This window comes from Triturus cristatus, chromosome 1_1, assembly GCF_964204655.1.
Source record: "Triturus cristatus chromosome 1_1, aTriCri1.1, whole genome shotgun sequence".
Taxonomy (NCBI): Eukaryota; Metazoa; Chordata; class Amphibia; order Caudata; family Salamandridae; genus Triturus; species Triturus cristatus.
In genome coordinates, this window is record NC_140579.1 from 111,654,865 (window position 1) to 111,680,990 (window position 26,126).

The 26,126-nt window shown below is 49.2% G+C and overlaps 1 protein-coding gene across 4 annotated transcripts in view; it reads right to left on the minus strand.

Moving 5' to 3' along the window:
• The window catches only part of ATAT1 (alpha tubulin acetyltransferase 1), a 235,485-nt gene that overhangs the window by 75,519 nt on the left and 133,840 nt on the right, over positions 1-26,126 (minus strand). For all 4 annotated transcript variants that reach the window (XM_085610964.1, XM_085610893.1, XM_085610810.1 and 1 more), the window contains exons 6-7: positions 13,931-14,032; positions 13,152-13,197 (exon numbers count right to left, since the gene is read on the minus strand). In XM_085610964.1, the coding sequence (XP_085467090.1) occupies positions 13,152-13,197; positions 13,931-14,032 (148 nt within the window). The remainder of the gene's footprint in view (positions 1-13,151; positions 13,198-13,930; positions 14,033-26,126) is intronic.

The following is a 26,126-nucleotide window of genomic DNA, read 5'->3' on the forward strand; positions in this document are numbered from 1 at the left end:
CTGGTCTAGGGAGGACCTGGCTTGGCAGTTCGGTCTGGACTGTTCCCATGAGGCACAGGGTCAAGACTGATTTGCATATGGCTGGGTCCAAACTGGGGTGGTGAAGTGAGCTAAAGAACGATGATTGATTTAACCCCGATCTGCGACTGCGGGTGAGTGTCTGAAAAGTTTCAGCGCTCCGTCCATCACCTCCTTGTATTTGCTATGCTCAATCCGTGCTTCCATCTTGTGTTATGTTATATGACTGTTATGTTATATGACTTTTATATAGTGCAAATCACCTACAGGTCTCTAAGTGCTTCTAGAGAAAAGTGAGCAAGTCACTAGTGCAGGAGTAGAATTGCAGCGGCGGAGGAGGATGATTACGCAATGGTTAATGCCTCTCTAAATAGGAAAGTTTTTAAGCGCTTCCTAAAGATGAGTAGAGCCGGTTCCCTGCAAAGATACTCCGGCAGATCATTCCAGATCTGCGGGAGAAGAACAGAGAACGCTCTACCCCCCTTAGATTTAGAGATGTACCTGGGGGGAGCTAACCTGCATGCCTCAGAAGATCGTAGGGTCCGGCCAGGTACATGTTTCTTCAAGCGATCTTTTATATACTTGGGTGCCTGACCGTAGATTGCCTTGTGGGCAATAGATAGACCCTTGAACTGCGCTCTCTGTTTGATAGGGAGCCAATGTAGCAGAGGGGTAGCGTGTGTCTTTCTAGGAAGTCCAAAGATAAGCCTGACCGAATCGTTCTGCACCACCTGCAATCTCCCAATGAGCTTCTGAGGGAGGCCAATGTAAATCCAGCCTGGAGATGACAGTGGCGGAGACAACTGATTGTAGTGACGATGTTGACAAGAGAGGAGCAAGTTTCCACAGCTGCCTGAGTAAGCCAGTGCAGGTTCCCACAACCGTGGTGACCTGGCAAGACATGGATAGTTCAGAGTCAATTTTCAGTCCGAGGCTCTTTACGACCGGGACTGGTACTGGGGCTACACCTAGTTCCGGAGGCCAGAAAAGATCACACCAGGGGCTGGTCCTTGTTGGAATGATAAGCACTTTGGTCTTATCCGGATTTATTTTTAAAGAATTGGCAGTCATCCAGTTTACAGTGAACCTGAGCAACTTTTTGGCCGACTCCTGAGCCTGGCGGGAATTGTTAAGCCGGATAAGAAATTGAGTATCATCGGCGTAATTAAAAACCTGACAGTTCATATGGGTCAGAGTCTCCACAAGGGGTTGCAGATAGATATTAAAAAGAAGTGGAGATAATGCAGAGCCCTGGGGTACCCCACAGGCCAGGGAGCCCAGATCCGATATCTGCTCACCCAGCTGAACTCTCTGAGTGAGGTCAGACAGAAATGACTTTAGCCATTGATATGCTTGCCCGCTGATAACCAGATTGGTGAGACGGTTCAGCTGTATGTTATGGCTGACCATATCGAGTGCCGCTGACAGATCTAATATAATCAGGGCACTCGGCTGTTTCTCATCAGCCAAAACTCTGAGCTCGTCCAGAACAGCCATCATCACTAGCTCTGTGCTATGATGGGCTCTGACACCCGCCTGTCTAGCTTGGAGTAGCTGGTGGTCCTCCAAATACTTTGAAAGTATCTTTAGAACATGCTGTTCCAACATCTTGGCTAGAAAGGGGAGCTGGGAGATGGGTTTATAGTTTTTTAGAGTCAGGGTATCTGCACCCGTTTTTTCCAGCAGGGGGGTGACCCTGGCTTCTTAAAAGTTTTTCGGTAGGTGACCCATAACTAAAGTGTTATTAAGTAATTCCAGGATCTGTTTCTCTAGCCCTGGCAAGGCCATTTGAAAAATCCTTGGAGGGCAGGGGTCAACCCGCGAGCCTGATTTGGTGCGGTTTGCTATTGAATCTAAGGTGAGTGAGTCAATCTTGGGGAAATTAGAAAGCTGACTGCTAGAGCAGGGAGAAGGGTAGATCTGCTGGAGGGAGCTAGGATCGGTGGGTGTTCTAGTGATTTCCGAGATGATATCCTTGACTTTCTGAAGGAAGAAATCCTGAAAGGCATCACAGTCCAAAGATGCGATTGTGGATTTCTTCTCTGTTTTCTGACTCAGTTCTTTTAGAATAGTGAAAGTCTTTTTCTGTTTGTTCTCTGCCAAAGCAATCCTTCCCTCGTAATACTTTGCTTTCCTTGCCAAGATGTCTGATTTGTAGACGGAAAGAAGGGTCTTATAGGCATTTAGCTCTGCAGGCGCATAGCTTTTTCGCCACCGTCTTTCAGCATGGCGGAGATGTTGTTTTTTCTCCCTTAACGGTTCATTGAACCATGGGGCCCCCTTTCCTTTATCTCTGACTTTGCCACCCAGGAAGGCTGCAGCAGGGTTTTTACTACGCACCTTACGAGATGCTGTTGTGGCCCCGTGCCTGGTGATGGACTCTTATCTTTAGCTCTCCAGTCTGTCGATGACACATCTGGATCCCTTGAGTCATCGGCTACAAAGACGAAACAGCTTTCAGGGGACAACCTCATAAACAGAGTGTCCCATGAGGGGGTAATCTATAAGTGGCTTGTAGAATACCTCCTTTGTCAGCCCCACCATAGAGTTTACTCAGGTAAATGGTTGCTGCCCCCGTTGATTGATTTAATAGTTCATCTGAGAAGCCAGTTACTTCTTCCTTCTCCTTTCCCCCGTCCCCGCTGCTGCTTCCCCTGCCGCCCCGCCACCTCCGCGCCCATTCGCTCCACCCGACCCTCGCCTCCCGCCTCCCAGCTGCTCCTCCCTCCCCACCTCCCTATATACAGTGCGGCCGTGCGCAGCGGGCGCGCCGCTGGTGCGCCTAAGGCAAGCCCGTCTGCGCCCGTCCGCGCCTGGACCGCGCCCAGCGCCAGAATCCCTTCCCCCGCACCAGCCACGAAGACTGCCGCTGCTACGACGCCAACACCTTCGTCACTCTCAACCCAGGAAGGACCCACACCTGCTGCAAGGCCGCCCCGAAGCGCACCCACGGCCCCTTCACCTGCCTGAACTGCAGCTTCTCCTGCCTCGAACGCGCCGAGACACCCGCCACGTCGGAACCCAACCAGCTTAGATGCATCCTGATCAACACCCGCTCCGCACACAAACACGCCGTCGAGCTCTGGGACCTACTCGACACCGCATCCCCGGAAGTCGCCTTCCTGACCGAGACCTGGATAAACGAAGCCTCCTCGCCAGACATCGCCATAGCCATCCCCGACGGGTACAAGATCACCCGCAGAGACCGCACCAACAGGGCTGGAGGAGGAATCACCATCGTCCACAAAAACACCATCAGGGTCTCAACAAACACCAACGACACCCTCAGCACCACCGAACACATGCACTTCCAGATCCACACGGACCCCAAGACCACCCTAAAAGGCACCCTCGTCTACAGACCGCCAGGACCCCGGCCTCAATTCTGCGACTCAACAGACTACATCCTCCACCCTGATCCTCAACCTGCCAACCTCGGACTGAAAAAGCTCGTCACGACGCCGACCCACACTGCCGGTCACACACGTGATGTCATCTTCTCCTCAAGCCACCACATCACCTTCAGCCACGCCTCCGAACTCACCTGGACCACTGCATCCGCTTCTCCTTCCGAAAACCCCTCACACACCACCACACCCTACAGACACCCCGCCGCTGCTGGGGCAAAGTCACTAAGAACAACTACAGACAAGCCTCGCACTCAACCCTCCGACCAACCCCACCAACCCCGATGGCGGTGCACTCACCCTCGAACGCTGGATGAACGACTGCGCCAACACCGTAGCCCCGCTGAAAAAACCCACCAACAGAGACACCAGCAAAAGAGTCAGCTGGTTCACCCCGGAACTCCTTGACTCAAAGCGCACCTGCCGGAGATTGGAGAACATATGGCACAGTGACAAGACGCCGGACAGCCGCGCTGCCCACAAAGACGCAATCCGCAACCACCACCACCTCATGAGGACCACCAAAAGGACCTCCTTCACAGACCGCCTTGACAACAACGCACACAACATCAACAAGCTCTTCAACAACGTGAAGGAACTCTCCAACCCCAATTCCAGCGCCAACGACATCCCGCCATCACAAGCCCTGTGCGACTCCCTCGCCACCTTCTTTCACCGAAAAATCACCGACATCCATGACAGTTTCAAACCCCGGACAACCCCTGCAGGCCTCGTCGCACCGGACCCACCGCATCCCACCACCCACGACTCCCTGACATCCTGGGCCAACGTGAGCATCGAGGACACAATCAAGACCATGGGCGCAATCCACTCCGGATCCCCGTCCGACCCTCTCCCACACCACATCTTCAACAAAGCCGGCAATTCCACCTGCGCAAAATCATCAACCTCTCCTTCGAGACCGCTACCTTCCCTGAGAACTGGAAGCACGCAGAGATCAACGCCCTACTGAATAAACCCAAGGCGGATCCGAGCGACCTCAAGAACTTCCGGCCCATCTCCCTGCTTCCGTTCCCAGCAAAGGTCATCGAGAAGATAGTTAACACCCAGCTCACCCGTCACCTCGAAGACAACAACATCCTGGACCCCTCCCAATCAGGATTCCGCAGCAACCACAGCACCAAGACCTCCCTCATCGCCGCCACAGACGGCATCAGGATCCTTCTAGACAACGGCGACGGCGGCCCTCATCCTCCTGGATTTCTCCGCCGCCTTCGACACCGTCTGCCACCGCACACTACGCACGCGACTCCAAGACGCAGGGATCCGGGAGAAGGCCCTGGACTGGACCACCTCCTTCCTCTCCGGCAGAACTCGGACCCCCCCCCCCGTTCCGATCGGAGGCCTCTGAGATCATCTGCGGCGTCCCACAAGGATCCTCCCTCAGCCCAACGCTGTTCAACGTCTACATGGCTCCACTAGCACGCATCGCCCGACAGCACGACCTCAACATAATCTCCTACGCCGACGACACGCAGCTGATCCTCTCCCTCACCAAGGACCCTGTCACCGCCAAATCCAACCTCCACCAGGGAATGAAGGCAGTCGCCGACTGGATGAAGAAAAGCCGACTTAAGCTGAACTCAGACAAGACGGAGATCCTCATCCTCGGGTCCAACCCGTCAGCATGGGACGACTCATGGTGGCCCGCATCACTGGAGACCCCCCCCGGCCCCCACTGACCTTGCACGCAACCTGGGAATCATCCTCCACTCAAAACTCACCATGACCAAACAAGTCAACGCAGTCTCCTCCACCTGCTTCAACACCCTCCGCATGCTCTGCAAGATCTACAGATGGATTCCGACAAACACAAGGAAAACAGTCACCCAGGCCCTAGTCAGCAGCAGACTCAACTATGGAAACGCTCTCTACGCCGGAGCCTCGTCCAAGCTCATCAACAGACTACAAAGTATCCAGAACGCCTCTGCACGCCTCATCCTCGACGTCCCGCGACCACATCACCCCCCACCTGAGGAACCTGCACTGGCTCCCAGTCAACAGAAGAATCTCCTTCAAGCTCCTGATCCACGCACACAAGGCACTCCACAAAACCGGCCCAGCCTATCTCAACAGTCGACTCTCCTTCTACGTACCCAACAGGAAACTCTGCTCCGCTGACCACGCCCTGGCAACGGTCCCGCGCATCCGTAAAACCACTTCCGGAGGCAGGTCCTTCTCCCACCGCGCCGCCAAGACCTGGAACACCCTCCCCCTCTACCTACGACAAACCGAAGAGCTGCTGACCTTCAGGAGACAACTCAAGACCTGGCTTTTCGACCAGTAGCAGCAGCACCCCCCATCCCCCCTTTTCGGAAGGGTCCTCCTTTGACAGATCTAGAAGGGTATTTCCTCTTCTGAATCTACACACAGTTGAGAGAAAGATTAAACCGAGGCTGCAGATGTTATTTCTTTATCATTTTTTAAAGCCAGAAGTTTTGTTGCTGATAAGGCAGTGACCAGCTACACCATATTTTGACATAATGCTGATTTTTCTGTCTCATGCTTCACCTAGAATGATGTGACCATCAATATCATCAGCTTCAGATCATTCGGGGTTGATGATGCTGAAATATAAAAGGTTTCTAAGCCAAGTATGTTGTTAAATTTGGGGCGCGATGTCTCTAAAGCTTAGATTTCAAAGTATTTTTGAAACTGTAATATTAGGGACCACTCATCGCGAAGCTGAAGGTATCCTGTGATTAGCTGTGAGTTTGTGCCCCGGTGAGCTCTGTGGATGCCGTGGCCCCTCCGACACTCAAGGCAGGGCCCTTCACTACACATATATTGTGATTGCGAGCAGCCCGGTGGCAGTGGGCTTGCTCGTGGGAGCTGAGGGCTGCGACTGAGCTTCTAGTGTTTTTAGCGCGTTGTCACGCCTATTGAAAGCGGCGACACGCATTCGTTTTTAAATTGCTTGATTCTGTTGAATAACCTGTACTGAAATTCAACAGGTACCCTTTAACCCTCACCCTGCTTTTTCAGGGGCCCAGCGAGGCTGGCTGGCAGCTGATTCCACCTCAGGCGCCTAGCGGTAGTGGCCGCCATCTTGGATCGGGCTGGTTCGCCCGACCCCACCCACGCCACTCCCCCCACGCTGCTCCTCTATTTAGGAGTGCTTCACAGTCTCCCCAGCGATTGCGAGCAGCCCGGTGGCAGTGGGCTTGCTCGTGGGAGCTGAGGGCTGCGACTGAGCTTCTAGTGTTTTTAGCGCGTTGTCACGCCTATTGAAAGCGGCGACACGCATTCGTTTTTAAATTGCTTGATTCTGTTGAATAACCTGTACTGAAATTCAACAGGTACCTTTTAACCCTCACCCTGCTTTTTCAGGGGCCCAGCGAGGCTGGCTGGCAGCTGATTCCACCTCAGGCGCCTAGCGGTAGTGGCCGCCATCTTGGATCGGGCTGGTTCGCCCGACCCCACCCACGCCACTCCCCCCACGCTGCTCCTCTATTTAGGAGTGCTTCACAGTCTCCCCAGCGATTGCGAGCAGCCCGGTGGCAGTGGGCTTGCTCGTGGGAGCTGAGGGCTGCGACTGAGCTTCTAGTGTTTTTAGCGCGTTGTCACGCCTATTGAAAGCGGCGACACGCATTCGTTTTTAAATTGCTTGATTCTGTTGAATAACCTGTACTGAAATTCAACAGGTACCCTTTAACCCTCACCCTGCTTTTTCAGGGGCCCAGCGAGGCTGGCTGGCAGCTGATTCCACCTCAGGCGCCTAGCGGTAGTGGCCGCCATCTTGGATCGGGCTGGTTCGCCCGACCCCACCCACGCCACTCCCCCCACGCTGCTCCTCTATTTAAACGTCCCCCATGTGTCAGCGCAGCGGACGAGCGCAGCGGGCGCGTCGTAGGCTCGCCGGAGTCAAGCCAGAGTCCTGCCCGTCTGCGCCCGTCCGCGGCAGGCCGGGGCAGGGGGCTCTCCCTTATGCCCTCCCGCTGTCATACACTTCCTCTGAGCTTCTTTTTCACTGGATCCCTGGCACCATTAGTCCTACTGTGTCTAACACATTACAACATTTAAATCTCCTTACGAGCCCCCCCGCTGCACCCCCCGCCGTTATTCAAAGTTGTCTTCCTCGGCCCCGGGCCGCTGCGCCTACTCATCCCATCTTGCCTGTTCCCCACACGCCGTCCTATAATACCACTGCCACGCTCCTTAATACCAGATCTGTCGTTAGCCATCAGCATGAGCTACACGATTTTCTCGACAGCCACAACCCGGACCTCTTGTTCTTAACAGAGACCTGGCTTAAGGCAGACTCCCTCCCCAACGTCCTAGCCGCACTCCCTCCCTCTTATTCCATCATTCGTGCGGATCGCCCGGAGGGCAGGAGAGGTGGTGGAGTAGCCCTGATAACACATACTGACTCCCACTTTCAAATACTCCCCTCTCCTCTTATCCCTGAGGTAGACTGCCTAATAATTCGTGCTAGCTCTTACTCTACCCCCCTTACTGCTGTTCTCATCTATCGACCCCCTCACACAACTTCCAATTTTGTTTCCTGCCTTCAAGACATCCTCGCCACACTGGTTATTAACAACTCCTCAGTGTTGGTGTTGGGCGACTTCAATTTTTGGCCCAACGATCCCGCTGAAACCCCTCTTTCCAAAGAATTCACCAGCCTCATGACCAGTCTTAACTTTTGTCCCCTCATTCACAGCCCCACCCATGCTCATGGCCACTCGCTCGACCAGGTTTGGACCCTAAATATCCCCACCACTTCTCCTGTCATCTCCCCCTGTTCTTGGTCGGACCATTTTTCAATCTCCTTCTCCCTCACGCTAGCCCCAGTGCCTAAACCTCTTCTCCCAAAGAACATCTGGGCTAGAAAATGGGGTAAGGCAGACATGCCATCTTTTTGTTCATCCCTGGCCAATTCCTGCCCTGACCTCTCGGGCCTCGCCGCCCCGGACCAGCTGACTACCATCGATGGCTGGCTGACCCGGGCAGGCGACGATTTTGCTCCCCTGAGACGGATCACGGTGAAGCGTGCCCATGCTGCCAATCGCTGGTTTACCCCCGATCTCAAGGAGAGGAAATTAGCCGCACGCAGAGCAGAGCGCGCATGGAGAAGAGAATATAGTCCCGCCAAAAAAACCATCTACCTCTCTGTGCTCAAAGTATACAAACAAAGCATACTTGATGCCAAGACCCTGTTTTACTCAGACAGGATACTAGCAGCTGAATCTCAATCTAAAGAGATTTTTGCCACAGTACATGAGCTTGCCTCATCTAATAGAGCCACGGCCTCGATCCCCCCTTCTCAACCGCTTTGCGACTCCCTCAACGACTTCTTCGTTGATAAGGTCGCAACGATCAAGGCTAATATCTCCCCCCCTTCCCCCACCTTCACTAATCCCTCCCCCCCTGCCATCACTTCCAAACTCACTTCCTTCCCCCCTCTGACCACAGTTACACTTCCTTCCCTGCTTCAAAAGGTAAAGTCAGGTTCCCCCCTGGACTTTGCCCCTGCTCGTATCTTGCGAGAAGTCTTCCTACACTGCCCTACCCCTCCCCTTACACTTTTAAATGACTCACTCAAATCTGGAGTGGTCCCCACTGCCCATAAATTTGCGGCAGTCATCCCCATTCTAAAAAAACCCGGTGCCGACCCTTCATTCCCTTCCAATTACCGTCCCATTTCCCTATTACCCTACCTGGCCAAGGTTTTGGAGACCCATGTAACCAGCACCCTGAGCACCTATGTGGAAGCCAACCACTGCCTCTCCCCCCGGCAGGCGGGCTTTCGCCCCCTCCACTCGACGGAGAAGGTAGTGATCTCAGTGATGGACAGCCTACGCGAGGGCATTGATACCAACGTCCCCCAGGCCCTCATTCTTTTAGACCTATCCGCCGCATTTGACACGGTGGACCACTCCATCCTCCTCACCCGTGTCAAGGCGGCGGGTATAGAGGGCCTGGCCCTCACCTGGCTTAAGTCCTTCCTGAGTGACAGGGCTCAGGCAGTCCATCTTGCTGGTTTCACCGCTGCCTCTCGTAAGGTTGCATGTGGAGTTCCCCAAGGCTCTTCCCTCTCCCCTCTCTTGTTTAATTTATACATTTACCCCCTTATTTTTATGTTACAGCAGCTCGAGGTCACGGTGTTCAATTACGCCGATGACCTCCAGCTAATTTTTGACCTCTCCCACTCCTCCTCCTCTGCTTCAAATGTCCAATCCGTCATGCTGTTCATCCAGGATTGGATGAACTGCAACCACCTCAAACTCAACCCGGACAAGACGGAATTAGTCCTGACCAGAGGTGGTTGCAGTCCCTGGTCCCCCTCTCACTGGCCCTCCTCACTTGGTGTTCCCCCGCTCCCAGTTCCTAAGGTCAAGACCCTTGGTATCCTCCTGGATCCCTCACTTTCTGTTCACTCTCAGGTTAATTCAGTTGTTTCCTCCTGTTTCTTTTCCCTTCGAATCATCAGGAAGATTTCTCGTTTTTTTTCTTTACCCACCCTAAAAATTATAGTGATGGCCATGGTGCTTTCGCGCCTCGATTATGGGAACATCATTTACAATGGCGCTCCAGCCTACGCCATTCGCCGTTTGCAGCTAGTGCAGAATCAGGCTGCCCGCCTGATTCACGGCCTGCCTAAATACCATAGAGCTACTCCCCTATTGCAGGCCTTGCACTGGCTGCCGGTGAAAGAGCGTGCTCTGTTCAAGCTTGGCTGCACCACTTTCCAGGCTAAAACAGGCACTGCCCCGGAATTTATCTGTTCTGCCATCACCCCCTACATACCTGGACGAGAGCTTAGGTCTACTCATCAGGCATTGTTAACCATCCCCCGCTTCAGCAAGAAAAAGACTGGCGGTACGAAATTCGCAGTGCTTGCTCCTGCATTTTGGAACTCCCTCCCCCCGGAACTCCGTATGTCATCTTCCTACATTGAGTTCCGGAAGGGTCTTAAAACTTTTCTTTTTCCCCGAGCCTACAATGCTTAAACTCCCCTCTGCTCCTGCCTGCTTCTCACAATCTAGCAGCGCCAAGAAACCGCATGGTAAAAGTGCGCTATAGAAATGTTTTTAAATTCAAATTTTAAATTCAAATATATACCAGCTGCTCCCTGTGCTTTCTACAGACCCGTCCTTCGCTCATCCTCATGTTGCACTCAGCTCTTCATCGATCATGCTCTGACTGACTTCCTTGTTATCTGAGCCTAGCATCTTACCCAGTGACACAAAGACAGCCCAGTGTTTGTGCCTCCAGACTTCAGAAAACGTAGGTTTGAATTTCTAGTTGCTGGGCATTCGGCTGCCTTGTTCCCCTATGCAAAAAGCAGTTATATACTCAGTGCTTATCACTCCAGGGGAACTGAAAATTCAAAGATGGATAATACTTACATGTTTTTTTCATAGCCCACAAAAAAGTCAGAAATCAAGAAAAATAGGAAAAACCTCAAAATGAGAATAGTGGTACATATTCTGTGTATAGCAGTTTTCAAACAGGCCAGCCTCCTCGAGAGATGGAATACTTCTGCTGTATGTGTGTGCATGTACGTGCGTATATTATACAAAAATAGCACACGCCTAGGTGAGGACAAACGAATGTAAGCACGTATGTACAGGGTACTAGTATACGACAAACCTAGCCAGGGCGCAACAGAGCTGCTCTCTCTGCTGTGACCGAACCTCTTAGCAGAAGAAAACTACATTCTTGGACTCTGCGAAGAACTGCTTGCCTTCCCCTGACAAAACGCTTTCTGAACCAAGTGCGCTCGCTGATGATCGAACTGGCATGGGGGGGAAGCAGCCAAGGGTGGCCTGGGAGACCCTTACTCTTCCACAGAGACAGGGAGGTATGGCGGCACCAGATTTTACGCTGTATGCTTACAGCGCACAGGCGCAATTCTTGCACTATTGGGCACATCCAACGCCGTTTCAGCCGCATGTGGCGATAGAGGCAGATAGGGTGGCCCCGTTACCGCTCAACACTGCCCTGTATACACAGTACAAGAGGCGGTGTAACGAAATTGATACGGTGCACACGCTTAAGTGGGCATGGGACGGTTTGCGCCGTAGGGCCAAGCTGGACCTCCTCTTCACTACATCGGTACCTTTACGCGGCAATCCCATGTGGCCCCCGCTGCAACACATGAAAACTGGAGAACGCGCGACGACGCGCGGCCTTCACGTGGCGGGGGACATTTTCCCTGCCGATAGCTTTATTACGCTGGAGCAAATGTGCAACACAGAGGCCCCGACGATGATTGACACCCTGCTCTATTATCAGCTTCGGCATACTTGTCAGAAGCTATCTCCCACATTTCCGGCGCCGCCGCCTAGTTTGCTGGCGCTGGAGAATGTACTGAAGGTAGAATCGGGACGCAAATTGATTTCCCGCATATATGGACGCATGCAAAGTGACCATCCAGTAGTGACCCCGGCGGCGCGCGGTCTGTGGAGTACTGAACTGGGAGTTGACATCACTGACGCTCACTGGGATATCTGCTGTAAAATGCTTGAGATGCTGTCCCCCAACTACAGACTCCGGCTGATCCATTTCAAATACATACACATGACATATCGCACCCCCAGCCGGTTGCATCGTATGGGCTTGAGAGACACGGATAATTGCTGGAAATGTGCCGCACGCGGCGCCGATTTCATGCATATGGCATGGGGGTGTCACACGCTTGCCTCCTTCTGGACCAAGGCCCTGGCGATAGTATGCACGATCACTGGACTACAGATTCCATGCACCCCGCAGGCTGCACTACTGGGGATCTTGCACATGGTACAGCCTAAACACCGTAGACTGCCGGCCATGCTCCTTTTGCTTGCTAAAAGACAAGTCGCGATACACTGGGGGGCTACCACATCACCCACTATTAGGGAATGGATTAAAAGTGTAGTATATTGCCAGACACAACTTACTCTATACTGGGAGCTCATGCCGGCACGTTCCCGACCTAAGGACATATGGGAGCCATTCACACATTGGTTGGCTCACACAACGCTCCAAGAACTGTAGAATAGCGACCTGCACCGCAGTGGGGCGGAAGGAGACGGGCGCCAGGTGGCCCATGCGGCGCTGCAATTGTTGCTTGAGGTTAGGGAGGTAATGGGGGTATGGGGGGGCTGCGGCGGAGGAGATATGTGGCAACTGTTGAATACTGACGAGTGGACGCCTTTTGGTCCTCCGGAAAACATTGAGATGGTGGGGAACAGTGTCATCAATATTATGTCCTATACACTCTGCAGTGAATTGTATTTGTTTTGTTGTGAAAATGCAAATAAAAAGAATTATAAAAAATAAAAAAAAAGAACTGCTTGCCTTCACGGAGGAGTCTCTTCCCATACACTCCCACTCCCAAGTCCCACAATGAACAATGTTGAAGAAAACCAAGCGCGCCATTCCAACCCAAACAAGTGCACAGCACATGAATCTACATCAGGTTCAATTGATGGTGGCACGGACCCGTGCATGCACCAGCGAGCAGGAAATACTACACCCCCAGTGCATCTATCAACAGCAAGATGACAATGACCGCACGCCCAGTGCACATATCAAGAGCAGGACGACAATGACCAGGCACCTGTGCTTGCACTAAGAGTGAGGCCAGACTAACTCGAACCCGCCTCAGTGCATTCATAATGAGGCGAGTCTGACCAAAGCCCCTGCACACATGGCTGGGGGGTGGAGAGTCAGTGGAGGGACGGAAAGGGGAGGAATGGTTTATGCAACAAAACTTACCATTTCTATCTCGGAAGAAGCCCTCGAACACCACAAAGTTGTTCACCTGCAGAACATGAAAAACAGAAATGATACTATAAATACACGGAATAGGTGTAATAAGTCCAGTTGTCGAGGTGTAGAATAAAGATGAAAGGTTTATTGATGAAGTTCTTAGAGGTATCAAGCATAGAACCCTACCAGGAGCAACCTCCTCGCTGCTCAGCCCTTACTCCAACTGACAGACCACACCCAGGCATTCCAACATTCCACAGCACATCCACACTGGCTGAGCAGCAAGGCAGAGTAGCAGGAAAGGTGCATTGCACTGAAGCACTGAAGACCAGAAACAACAATGGGTAACCTAAATCTATGCTATTTTCCAGTAAAACGTTCGCTCAACACCAAATGAAATGCACACGCAATGGCAATATGGTGAGATCATCTGGCACTGCCAAACGTCCTTTCCGTGCTGCACAGATCTCTGGCATGTACAACTCTTAAGAGGTTACAATGCCTCTGGTGACCCCCAAGGCCATTGTTACAGCAATATCCCTCGGGGAAGCGAACTAGCTACTCTAGTTCCTCACTCTCCTCTTGATTTCTAACAGCATTGTACCCCCCACATCATGGCAGCCATACTATGCCCCTTGCTCTTTTACCTGGTGGAAGCCGAGCAAGCACTTCTGCTGCAACACTTTGTGACTGCCACATAAGGCGTCATGCACTCACGCCAGGTTCTCTGACATCATGGCATCCGCTCAGACACACACAAAAATACACGAACAAGCACCCCTCACCTGCGGGATGGTGGACTGGAGGTTGTAGTGCTTCCGCAGAAAGCACAGGAATTTCTCTGATGGACGGTCCACCGCCAAGTGCTGCGGGTCCACCTGCTCTTGCTGTGACAGACGAGAGAGGAAAACAGGGAAAAGAACACAGAGTTTTAATGGGACAAGAAACAGGAGAAACAAGATGCTTATGCATGTTTACAGAGTTGCTCGCCAAGGAACATGTCAACAGGCTGACAAAAGGCACAAAGGAGCAGCCGTACACACAAAAGTACAAACATGTAACACTCTCGTCAGCAGAACCTCCTATGCGTCAAATGAACCCTTGTGTACTTACAATACATGTGAGTCTGATAGAGCACTGCATTAGAAACTTCCGAGATATGGCTACTATCTCAAACACGCATGACTAAAACCATGGAGAGTGTGATTATAATAACTACCTATACTCTCACCTTTAAAAGCTTTCCTGAGGTTCTCTGTCTAATCAGAAACACAGTGAAGAGGGCCAATCATTCCACTGATAAACACCCAACCACTCCACCGATTCACACCCAACCACTCCACCAACACACCCAGCCACTCCACCGATACACACCCAACCACTCCACCGACACACACCCAGCCACTCCACCGATACACACCCAACCACTTCACCAACACACACCCAGCCACTCCACCAACACACCCAAGCACTCCACCAACACACCCAGTCACTCCACCAACACACACCAAACACTCCATCAACACAGAAACACTCCACCAACACACCAACCCACTCTGCAAATGCACACCAAATACTCCACCAATACACAAACACTCCTCCAACACACACCAAACTCTCCACCAACACACAACAAACACTCCACCAACACACACCAAACACTCCACCAACACACATCAAACACTCCACCAACACACACCAAACACTCCACCAACACACCGAGCCACTCTGTAAATACACACCAAATACTCCTCCAACACAAACCAAACTCTCCACCAACACACACAAACACTCCACCGACACACATCAAACACTCCACCAACACACACCAAACACTCCACTAACACACCAAACACTCCCCCAACACACATCAAACACTCCACCAACACACATCAAACACTCCACCAACACACATCAAACACTCACCAACACACACCAAACACTCCACCAACACACCCACCACTCTGCCAATACACACCAAACACTCCATCAATCAATCAATCAATCAATCAATCAGGGGTTTATGGAGCACGCTACTCACCCATGAGGGTCTCAAGGCGCTGGGGTGGAGGGGATGCAGCTCTGGATCAGTAGAACAGCCAGGTCTTGAGGCTCTTCCTGAAAGTGTGCAGAGTGGGGGAGCGTCTGATGTCAACTGGGATCTCGTTCCAGGTTTTTGTTGTGACGTAGGAGAAGGCTCTTCCGTCTGCTCTGGTTCTGCAGATGCCCGGGGTCTCAGCCAGGGCGGCGGAGCGTAGGTTCCTTTTGGGTACGTGGAAGGAGACTCTTTCATTGAGGTACTTGGGTCCGATGTTGTGTTGGGATTTGTAGGCGTGGGTGAGTAGCTTGAAGGTTACTCTCTTCTCGATGGGGAGTCAATGGAGTTCTCGTAGGTGCTGGGTCATGTGCTTGTGTCGTGGGGTTCCGAGGATGAGTCTGGCTGCGGTGTTCTGGATGGTTTGGAGCTTGTGTAGCAGGGATTTGTTGATTCCGGCATAATAATAAATAATAATAAAAACCATTTCTAAAGCGCCTGGTTACACTAGAACAGTGTGTCCCCGCGCTGACAGATGCTGCTGCTCCTCGAAAGACCAAGGTCCGGGGCACGCCTGGATTACTGGAAATAAAAGGCTATTGTTTACGTGGGAATAGGTGAGTTTTCAGTTTTGATCTGAATCTTGTTTCGGAGGGCTCCATGCGTAGATCAAGAGGAAGCCTGTTCCAGTGTTTGCTGGCTAGAAACCTAAAGGAACCACCTCCCATCTTGGTCCTGCGAACGCGAGGAAGTTGGAACAACATTGCTCCGGCAGATCTAAGATTACGAATGGGGCGATGGGGAATAAGAAGGTTTCGCAAATAGCCAGGGCCTTTTCCCTGGGCAATGCGATGAGCAAAACAGAGAGCCTTGAACCTAATACGCTCCTCAATAGGGAGCCAATGGAGTTCAGATAGTGCCATTTTACCTGATGCGTGGGAGGTTTAGCACCAGTCGCGCAGCTGCGTTTTGGACGCACTGCAGTTGGTGGATACCTTTTTTACTAAGGCTTAGGAGAAGAGCATTGCCATAGTCTAAATGAGGCGTGACTAAGGCATGAATAAGTGTTTTTCTAGCACTGATGGGGAGGAGATCGAGAACTTTACGGAGTGTTTTGAGTATTCCAAAGCATTTTCCCGTGATTTTGCTAATCTGATGCTTAAAGGAAAGCTCCGTGTCCAACATGATCTCTAGGTTTCTGACAGACTTCACCGGATGGGGAATTACCCCTAATTCCGTTGGCCACCAGGCCTGCGACCAGGCGGAGGGGGATTTACCAACCACTAGAAGTTCAGTTTTGTCGCCATTAAGGCGCAAACAGTTGTTGTTCATCCACCCTGCCACAGAGAGCATGCAGTTTGCATAGAGGGTGTTACGGTAGTCCAGTCTGCTGGTTATGAGTGCATGGGTGATGTTCTTTCGGCATTCGGGGGGGATCCACTTGAAGGTTGTGCGAGGGAGTTGAAACAGGTGGGGGCGACGGCGTTGATCTGGCGGGTCATGGTGAGGGAGGAGTCAAGGGTGATGCCGAGGTTTCGGGCGTAGTCTGATGGAGTGGGTGGGTTTTCGAGGGCGGAAGGCTACCAGGTGTTGTCCCAGGCGGTGGAGGAGGGTCCAAGGACGAGGACCTCTGCCTTCTCAGAGTTGAGCTTAAGGCAGCTGTGGTTCATCCAGGCTGCGACGTCTTTCATTCCTTCCTGGAAACTGAGTCTGGTGTCTTTGGGGTTCTTCATCAGGGAGAGGATGAGCTGGGTGCCGTCGGCATAGGATACTATGCTGAGCACATGCTGTCTGACGATGGCCGCGAGGGGGGCCATGTAGATTTTGAAGGGCGTGGGGCTGAGCGAGGATCCTTGGGGTACTCCACAGTTGATCTCTGTGGGTTCGGAGGGGAAAGGTGGGAGTCTGATCCTTTGGGTTCTGCTGGTGAGAAAGGAGTGGATCCAGTCGAGGGCGGTTCCTCGTATGCCGGCGTTGTGGAATCTGGTTGCGAGAGTGCAGTGGGAGACGGTGTCAAAGGCTGCGGAGAGGTCTAGCAGGATGAGGGCCGCAGTGTGGCCCTGGTCGAGTAGCATGCGGATGTCATCGGTGGCGGCGAGCAGGGCGGTCTCGGTGCTGTGGTTGCTGCAGAATCCGGACTGGGAGGAGTCGACCAACACACATCAAACACTCCACCAACACACACCAAACACTCCACCAACACACCCAGCAAGGCCTTCAGAGCCAAGCTCAGGCTGGACCTGTAAAAGAAGCTGATGAGAAGATCTGACAGGAAAATGTCAAAATCGGATATTTTCATTTCCACACTGTCAGAGAAGAAGGGGGCCTTGGAACAGGTTTGATTCTGTCTCTTGCTAGTTTAATATTACATTCGTTGCATGTTACCTTTTTCTATTGACTTTTGCCACATTTCAATCACAGTTTATATACTTTTTCATCAAATAATTTCTTCTTTGGGCTTTTAGAAGGTAAATCCTCTCTATTGATACTTATTTCAGGTTAGGCATTAACCCAACTGATCTGTAGATCAACTGTGATTGAAATGTGGCAAAAGTCAATAGAAAAAGGTAACATGCAAAGAATGTAATATTAAACAAGTCCTTCAAATTGTCCATAGGCAGTGAAAATGATAGGCATGAGAAAGGAAAACGGAATGTTGCACCAGCTATGGTAAGTTGATTATATTTAAAATTGTGGTCTACCTTCAAAAAAGGATTTCTCTGCGTAAAAATAGTAACATGTCGGCTGTTGGTTTTCATCACTGAACACTGCTGTCCCAAATTGGACTGGAAAATCTGATTCCTCTCAACAATTTCTTTTTTTAATAACTTTTTATTAAACAGTTGTGGCAGTATAGTAAGGCACATAGTAAAGCCATATTACATTTGAAAGTGACATTGGCACCATAGTTATCAAATACAGTAACAAGTGGAGTACATTTTCTGAACGACCCTGGCTCAGATCAAGACCACCATCCACCCTTGCACCCCGCAGTTCCGTCCTCTCAACAAAATGTAAACAAATGTACTATGTTCTTAATTGATTGTCAAGAAAATGAATAATCATAAAATAATTATTTCTGTTGTTGTGCACCTGTGAAAAGTATTAAAAAGATCTCTTTGAAGACCATAAATAGATACCATATATAATTGTGGAGTGCCGGGGTATATCTCTTATAAAGAAATAATAACCACCGATAAACGCTGCAAAGCAATAGGTAACTTCCTCACTGACAAAGCTATCAAAATCGAATGCTCCCTGACCCTTGAGAGCATCCCATCAACCCAACCCGCCGACTTCACTGACATACAAGTCGGCACGGTAACTCCACCTCAGGACCCAACTAAAGACCGGAAAGATATTACAAAGCTAAATATAACAAATAAAGACCTCCCTCAACTAAAGAATAATGCTAATTGGTCTGACATAAAACTTATGAATGAAGATGGAATTTTCTAAATTATTGCCAAACTCAAGCCGACATCCCACTTCACAGATCCTCTCCCCTCCACCCTAGTTCAAACCCTCAACCACGTCATATCCCCATTCTGGACCAAAATCATAAATGCTTCTCTTTAATCAGGCCATACACCGGACCCACTTCAACTCGGCCAAGTTACCCCCATACTAAAAAAAGCCTGCGGCCGACCCCACCAATCTTAACAACTTCAGACCCTTCACCAATCTTCCGTTCCTAAAGGTTGTAGCACCAAAACTGCTATGCTTAAAATAACCGACGATGTTCACAATGCCTTAGATTAAGGCGCCTCCTGCCTCCTTATCCTACTTGGCCCCTCAGCGGCATTTGACACAGTGCATCACTCAGATTTACTGGAGACACTCCAAAGCAGCACTGGTATCAATGGCACGGTCCAAAGACCACATCTCTCCAGCTCTCAAAAGACTCACTTGGCTCCCTATTTAAGGAAGGTGCATCTACAAGACAGAATGTATCACCCACAAAGCCCTCCATACTAAAACCCCAAATATCTAGAATCTAAAAGGTCGGGCTCTGAAAATCTCCAACTCGCCTCTTCTCATACTGTCATGGCTATGGGCTGCGGCTCTAGGGGCAACAACTCCGCACTGCGCAATTCCACTAGCTCTGCCAAAAGCACGCCACGCGCACTGTGGAAAAATGCACTGCGCCTCTCGTTCGGCGCGAAACTGGTGGTTTTGTCATAAACCCTGTGACAGACCCTTTAGACTTTAAGATGTGTACAGTTATGGGCACACATTCTCTTTGTGTTCCAATGATTATACCCATAAGTTTCATCCATGTGCTTTTATTTCCATATGTTCTTTTAAACACAAACATTGTTACTTTTTATTTTTACCCTTTTTAAAAAACACTTGTGTTCCTTTGTTCCTCGAAAGGTAGCCTGTCATGCAAAAGCACTGTGCGGATTAATATGTTGCCACGCCCCCTTCTGGAACGTTCTGCAACATGGCATACATCCCGGGCTGATCCCTGCTATAACAAGCATTTACAATGCAATGGTCTCGGCCTTGTTAAAGTTAGAGCTATTGGCATTGCTCATGACAATGCCGTTTCTTTAAATGTTTTAAAAACAAAAACATAAACAAAAATAATATCATGAGCAATGCCAATAGCTCTAACTTTACCAAAGCCGAGACCATTGCATTGTAAATGCTTGTTACCGGTTTCCTCGGCTGGGTTAGGAAGAAATCCATCGTTAAAACTGTGTAATAAGGAATCAATGGTCCTTGACTCCTGAAAACAATTGTATATTTGAGTTTCCGTTGTAAATACATTGGTTTCAGATTTTTTTTGGTGGGGGGGGGGGGGATGTCGGTGGAGAAGTTTTGTTTCCTTGGAAAGATTAAAGAAAAAACATGAAATCGATTGCTTTTAAGTGTTTCTAGCTATCTGGCTGTTGCTGGAACACATGCCTCCTTCCTGATGAAATTGGCCATAAGAGGGGGGCAGTCAACCACTGCATCTGGCAAATGTGTTAAAAAAACACCAGTGATTTAAAGGAGACAAAACGTATTTTTCCTACTATGCATCGCAGATGCGTTACTAACAGTGTGCATTATTTATTTTTATATACAGGATTTCTTTTTTCATTTGTTTTGTACGTCTTCTTCTTTGAAATGCGGTGATATTCTTGCAGAGGGGGAGGGAGGCGCAAACAAGCCTTGTGCTACAACACATTTCCCAACCCCAGAAGCATTTAAGAAGAGTGAGACTGTTTATTAGGTCTCGCCTGCGAACGCAGCGCGAAGCGCTGCTTTCGGCGAGATCTATTGTTGCTGACTTGCCTCGGAAGTGGGACAGGAGATGTGCACGCGCAGGCTTTTGGCGGATTTGAGTTGGTGTACGCGCTTACAGCCACGCGGCGTGCACATCTCCTGTCCCCCTTCCCTCGCAAGCCAGCTAGCAGTTTCACTTTCGTCCTCACCAGCCTCGTAATTTTTTAGGTCTCGCTCTCGCTGTGAACGCGCTTGCGCGTTGAGTGCCTGCTGAGTTAATTATAGGTCCGCAGCGTGGGGCGCCTGTCGGCATGCTGTGATAATGACCTTTGGTTTTTTAAAGCACGAAGGCTGTGTTTGCACTTTTTTTTTTTTTTTAAATAGGCGGACACGTGCAGAGAGACCACGACTGATAGAAGAACTTCCGGCAGCAAGGGGGACCAATAGTTAATTTCCCGTGATTTCGAAGATACCAAGTTTTGCCAAAGCGCAATAATAATGCTTCAAAATAAACTATTTTATGCACATCGCGTTACAGTTTTCAGCCCGATAACTAAACATTTGACAGGCTTATCTACCACCGCTTATCGCTGCTTAAAATCATCCCCCAGGGGCACAAAGAAAACAATATCCTGCGGAATACTGGGGGGGAGGCAGGGCTGACCCTGCTCCCTGAGGGCACAGTCCACAATGCCGCAGATCACAGGAAGTTATGGGGGAGGGACAAATGGTTGTAAGAAGGCTGAGGGACAATATGGCACGAAAAACGTTTGAGTTCCTACCCATACCAGGCGCACCCAACCCTCCCTCCCCAAGATGCCGCGGTACTCACAGGGATCTCTGCCATGGCCAGCATCAACTCTTCTTCCTCCATAGCTGCTCCCACGGGTGCAGGCGCTCACACGCCCCGGCAGCAGGGATTCCGTGGGCGGGGCTTGAGGCGGGGAGGAGCGGCCACGCGCCGGGACTCACGCGATTCTTGTGATGTGGCGGTTGGGGTCCAAGCGGCTGGAACGGTAGACAACGCGCACCCTCCCTACAATCCGCCACTTGCTGGGATGGGGGCGGAACCGCTGTACACTCACCCCCGGCCCGAGCGGTTGAAATCCCTGCCCGCAGTGCCGGATCCGCGGGAAAGCAGAGGGGGTCTACTGCATCACAGCCAAACCAACTGCACAGTTTGCTGACACAGGGAGGAGGTAGCCCAACTAATGCCCGCGTAGAGCAACAGCATCGACGGGCTGGTAGACGGTTGGTGACCGGGGCTAGTTTCAGAGTAGCTCCTGATGTGCACCTTTTAAGATTATTTTAATGGCAGGTCTATTGTCGAAGTGTGCCCAGGGTTTTACGTGGGGTGCGTCCTTCCGCTTCTCAGACCTAGCAGTAATTAACAAGCATTTGCCATGCAATAGGTCTCGCATTGACGCGAGTTTGGGCTATTGACATTGTAAATAACAATGCCTTTTCTTTTCGTTTTCTTTTTCAAAACAAAACTAAAAGGCACTGTTATTTAAAATGCCAATAGCTCAAACTCGTTTTTAGATGTCATTGAAGAGCTTTCTGCCAGGTAAGCCTGCATTGTGTTTTTGGGGAGATAGTAATATGCAGACGTGTTTTAGCGATTGGACGAATTTTAAGTCTGGTTAAAATGAAATAGCACACGTTTCATAACTTAGTATTACTTTGCACAGTTGCTGTAAAGAGTTGGTTTCCCAGGCTTTTTGCACGTTTAAATTGTTTAGCACTCGGTGAAGCTTGACAGAGTGGGCGGAAACTCGTTTTCGATCTGCTTTTCTCAAGCTGGGGACATAACAATAATTTAGTGAGCCACGTTTTGCAATCTTGCATTCATGCCAAAAGCCGATAACACATGATTCTTGCAAAAATTGCTGTTTGGTCAAGCAGAATTCCAGACGTAGCTTTGCCTGAGATGTGGAGGTTGGACAAGAAACAATCATTTGCAATGCAATACGTCTCGCATTTACGCACGTTTATGCTATTGGCATTGTAAATGACACCGCCTTTTATTTATGTTTTAAAAACCAAAACATAAATAAAAGGCATTGTCATTTACAATGTCAATAGCTCAAACTTGCGTAAATGCGAGACCTATTGCATTGCAAATGCTTGTTTACACTGTGTTTCTCCTCCCCCGCCCCATACAGAGTTGCCTTGATTACTTTTCACTTCGTACCAGCTTGTTTGCTCCATTAATCTCTCCGAGTGGGGTGGTGGCGAGGCCGGCCAAATTAACCAGGGCAAAGAAACTTTAAGCCTACCCCCTCCCAACTGTATGGCGAAATCGTGTTTTTAACCTCAATGTAGGTTTCTCTTTAATTGTAACGTTGACTTCTTTTGTTGAAGTTCGTTCTGTAACGAGCATCTATTGCAGGCTTATAACGATATTAAAACTACACTTAATCTGTCACAAGAAAAACGTATACCTTTTATTTCAACATACGAAACGCGGTTGCATGATTTTGCGTGAAGTCATTCAATGAATGGTGGAAAAAGTGTCTACGTTAGGGAAAAAAAGATTAATAAATCCAAATTTTATTTACCGTTTCGGTTGCATCTGAGTAACTACTGAGGGTTTCTCGTTTACATGCAACTCAAATTTGGGGGAACTGGGACTGTAACCTCGGTGGGATACAGAGCCAAATCGGCCCTGCCAGATTAGAGCAAACATGCATCCCTAAAAATAAAACTAATCTGCGTTGAGCCACTAAAGTAAACAAACCTACCATACAAGCTATGGCAGGGTTAGTAAGTACCCAAGCTCAAATATGCAATGCAAGCAGCTACCGTAGAGAGATAAACATGGCTTGCTGCATCTCGGGGATACTTAAGAACAATCTTCACATTGGATGATTCTCATAATTGAAACTGCCAGAGAAGTCATGTCTACCCTAAGCCAAGAAATTAAAGAACTAGAAGATAAATTAAAAACATCTACAGCTTTAGAAGAGGCTAAAACAAGACTAGAGAAAATGAATGCGGATATGAAAGAATTTGAGGATTATCTTATCAATCGAAAATCTGAGAAGTTGAGGAAAGATGTGAGGTGGTACACCCAAGAAAAGGCATATCCATACTTGGAAAAATCATACTACCAAGATTGGTATCAGGGAGCTACCTACCAAAATCATGGCAGAAACAATAGAAGAACAGTCATCAACTTCTCAGATAATGACAATTTCCAAGGCCAAGAGGAACCTCAGTACAACTATAGGCCAAACAGAGGAAGACAGATGAACCAACAATCCTTTAGAGGACAGTCTCCTTTTTTATATCGTGGCCAACATTTTGGGAGAACAAGACGTTGGGGACAGGACAGGGGAAACCATCAACCAACTATGGCCCCACAACACCCTCAACATCCACAACCATACTTGAAAACCCGCAACCAGCAATATTGGAGAACATAAATAGGTCAGATTTACATCTTATGACAAAAGAAGACATACTACCTATCTTTAACCTCTCATCAGAACAACTTACCTCAGATGAGATCAATCTGTTAGGGAGAGGTCTGTCTTTTGTACCTAGTACTGGTCCCAATCTGTTCAAATTGCATGAGGACGTTTTTTCCTTCTTCAGGAAAATTAGACTAAAAATTTTTTTCATGATCGTTAGAAGAGGGCGAGCAAAATCTTTCCTCTTGTAAACCACCATCAACTTTCACGCCCACTCTTGACATGGTGGGCTCGGAGGTGGAGATCTTTGAAAAAACTGTGTTAAAGGAAATATCACGGGTTACCAAAGTCCCCCCGTATAAACAACATAACCTGACACTCTCTGATCACAAGGCACTTAACAACATCAAAGGCAATAAAAACATCATTATTAAGCCTTGCGACAAGGGAGGTGGCATCGTGATTATGGATCAGCAGAAATACAATGATAAAATCCAAGCTATGTTATCTGTCACAGAACACTATAGCAAGTCTCATCCAAGAGAGTTGGGGAAACTCCAAGAAACCATTCAGAAGGTTACTACTAGGGCATATGAACAAGGTTCGATCTGTTTGCAGGAATATAATTTTTTGAATAAATCCTGCCCCATCATCCCAGCATTATATGGAGTTCCCAAAACTCACAAAAATGTCACAGATCCACCTCTAAGACCTATCATCTCGACAATTGGATCGAGCACAGAACCTCTGTCCAAGTATGTCGATACTTTTTTGTGCCCGCTCACTAGACACTATGATTCCTATATACGAGACACAGGTGATATCATAGAGAAAATTGAAGGATTACATTTTGACGCAGACAGGGAAATCTTGGTGACACTTGACATCGAGCAATTGTACACCAATATCCCTCAACGTCAAGCCTTACAAGCAGTAGATTCGCTCCTCACCAGAACTCCAGGGACTAGACCTGATGCTTTCATACTACAGTGCCTGGAAATAGTTCTCACGAACAATTTCTTTGAATTCAACAATCTTACATACCAGCAAATTAAAGGCACGAGTATGGGAGCATCATGTGCTCCAAGCATAGCAAATATATACATGGGAGAATGGGAACGCACCCATGTGTTCAATGAGGCAGCCCCCTTTTTTGAAAATGTCAGTCTTTGGAAGCGTTTCATTGACGACATCTTCTTTGTTTGGAAAGGTGACAGTGAGATGCTTGCAGAATTTATTGGTTGGCTCAATGCCAGTGATTGTAATCTTAAATTTACTTCACACTCCAGCAATGTGGAAGTAGAATTCCTGGATATAGTGATCCGAGGCACAGAAGGCTCTTTAACAGTGAGTTTTTACCGTAAACCCACAGCAAAAAATACCATCTTACAACATCAAAGTTTCCACCCCTCCTGTCAGAAAGACTCCATACCCTTTGGAGAATTCCTGAGGATAAGACGCAATTGCACATCAATACGGGATTTTCATACACATGGTGATGCTCTAAAAACTCGCCTGTTGGCTAGAGGTTACCCCCATCGCCTAGTCAGAACAGCATTCAAAAGAGCCAAGAACTACAACCGAGAGGCACTTTTGAGTAGCCACAGTCGTCCTCCCAAAGACCAGACAGTATGCGTCATAAATCATTCTCAATTGAATTACAAAATCAAAAACATCATCACTAAGAATTGGAAAATTCTGAATGTGCATGACAGTGAAGTACTTCCACCTCCTATTATAGCATACAGGAGGAACAAAAACCTACGCGACATGCTAGTACATACCAGGCATAATGTCGGCGAAACATGTCTCCAGACCACCCTTACAGGATTGCCACCTATTCTGGGGAATCACAAATGTGGTTCATGCCACGCCTGTAACACTGCCATGGTTACAGACACCATTAACTATAAGGGCAAAACATTCAAATTGAGAGATATTAGCAATTGCAGAAGCCGCAATATCATATACATCATTTTTTGCCCATGCGAGTTGGCCTATATAGGAGAAACAAGCAGAGACTTCCGCACTAGATACAGTGAACATAAGTCGGCCATACGTACACACAAAATCTCTGCTCCCATGGTCACACATTGTTTGGAGACAAACCACAATGAACAAGATCTTCGTTGGTGCATTCTGGAAAAAATCAAAACCAAACCTGGACAACCGAACGAAGCTGTGCGAAAACGTAGAGAAACCTTTTGGATTTTCACATTGGACAGTGTGAAAAATGGATTAAATGAAGAAATTATATGGAATATTACAAACCGCTAGATCTGTAACTGCACGTGCATCCCTACGTAACATTCT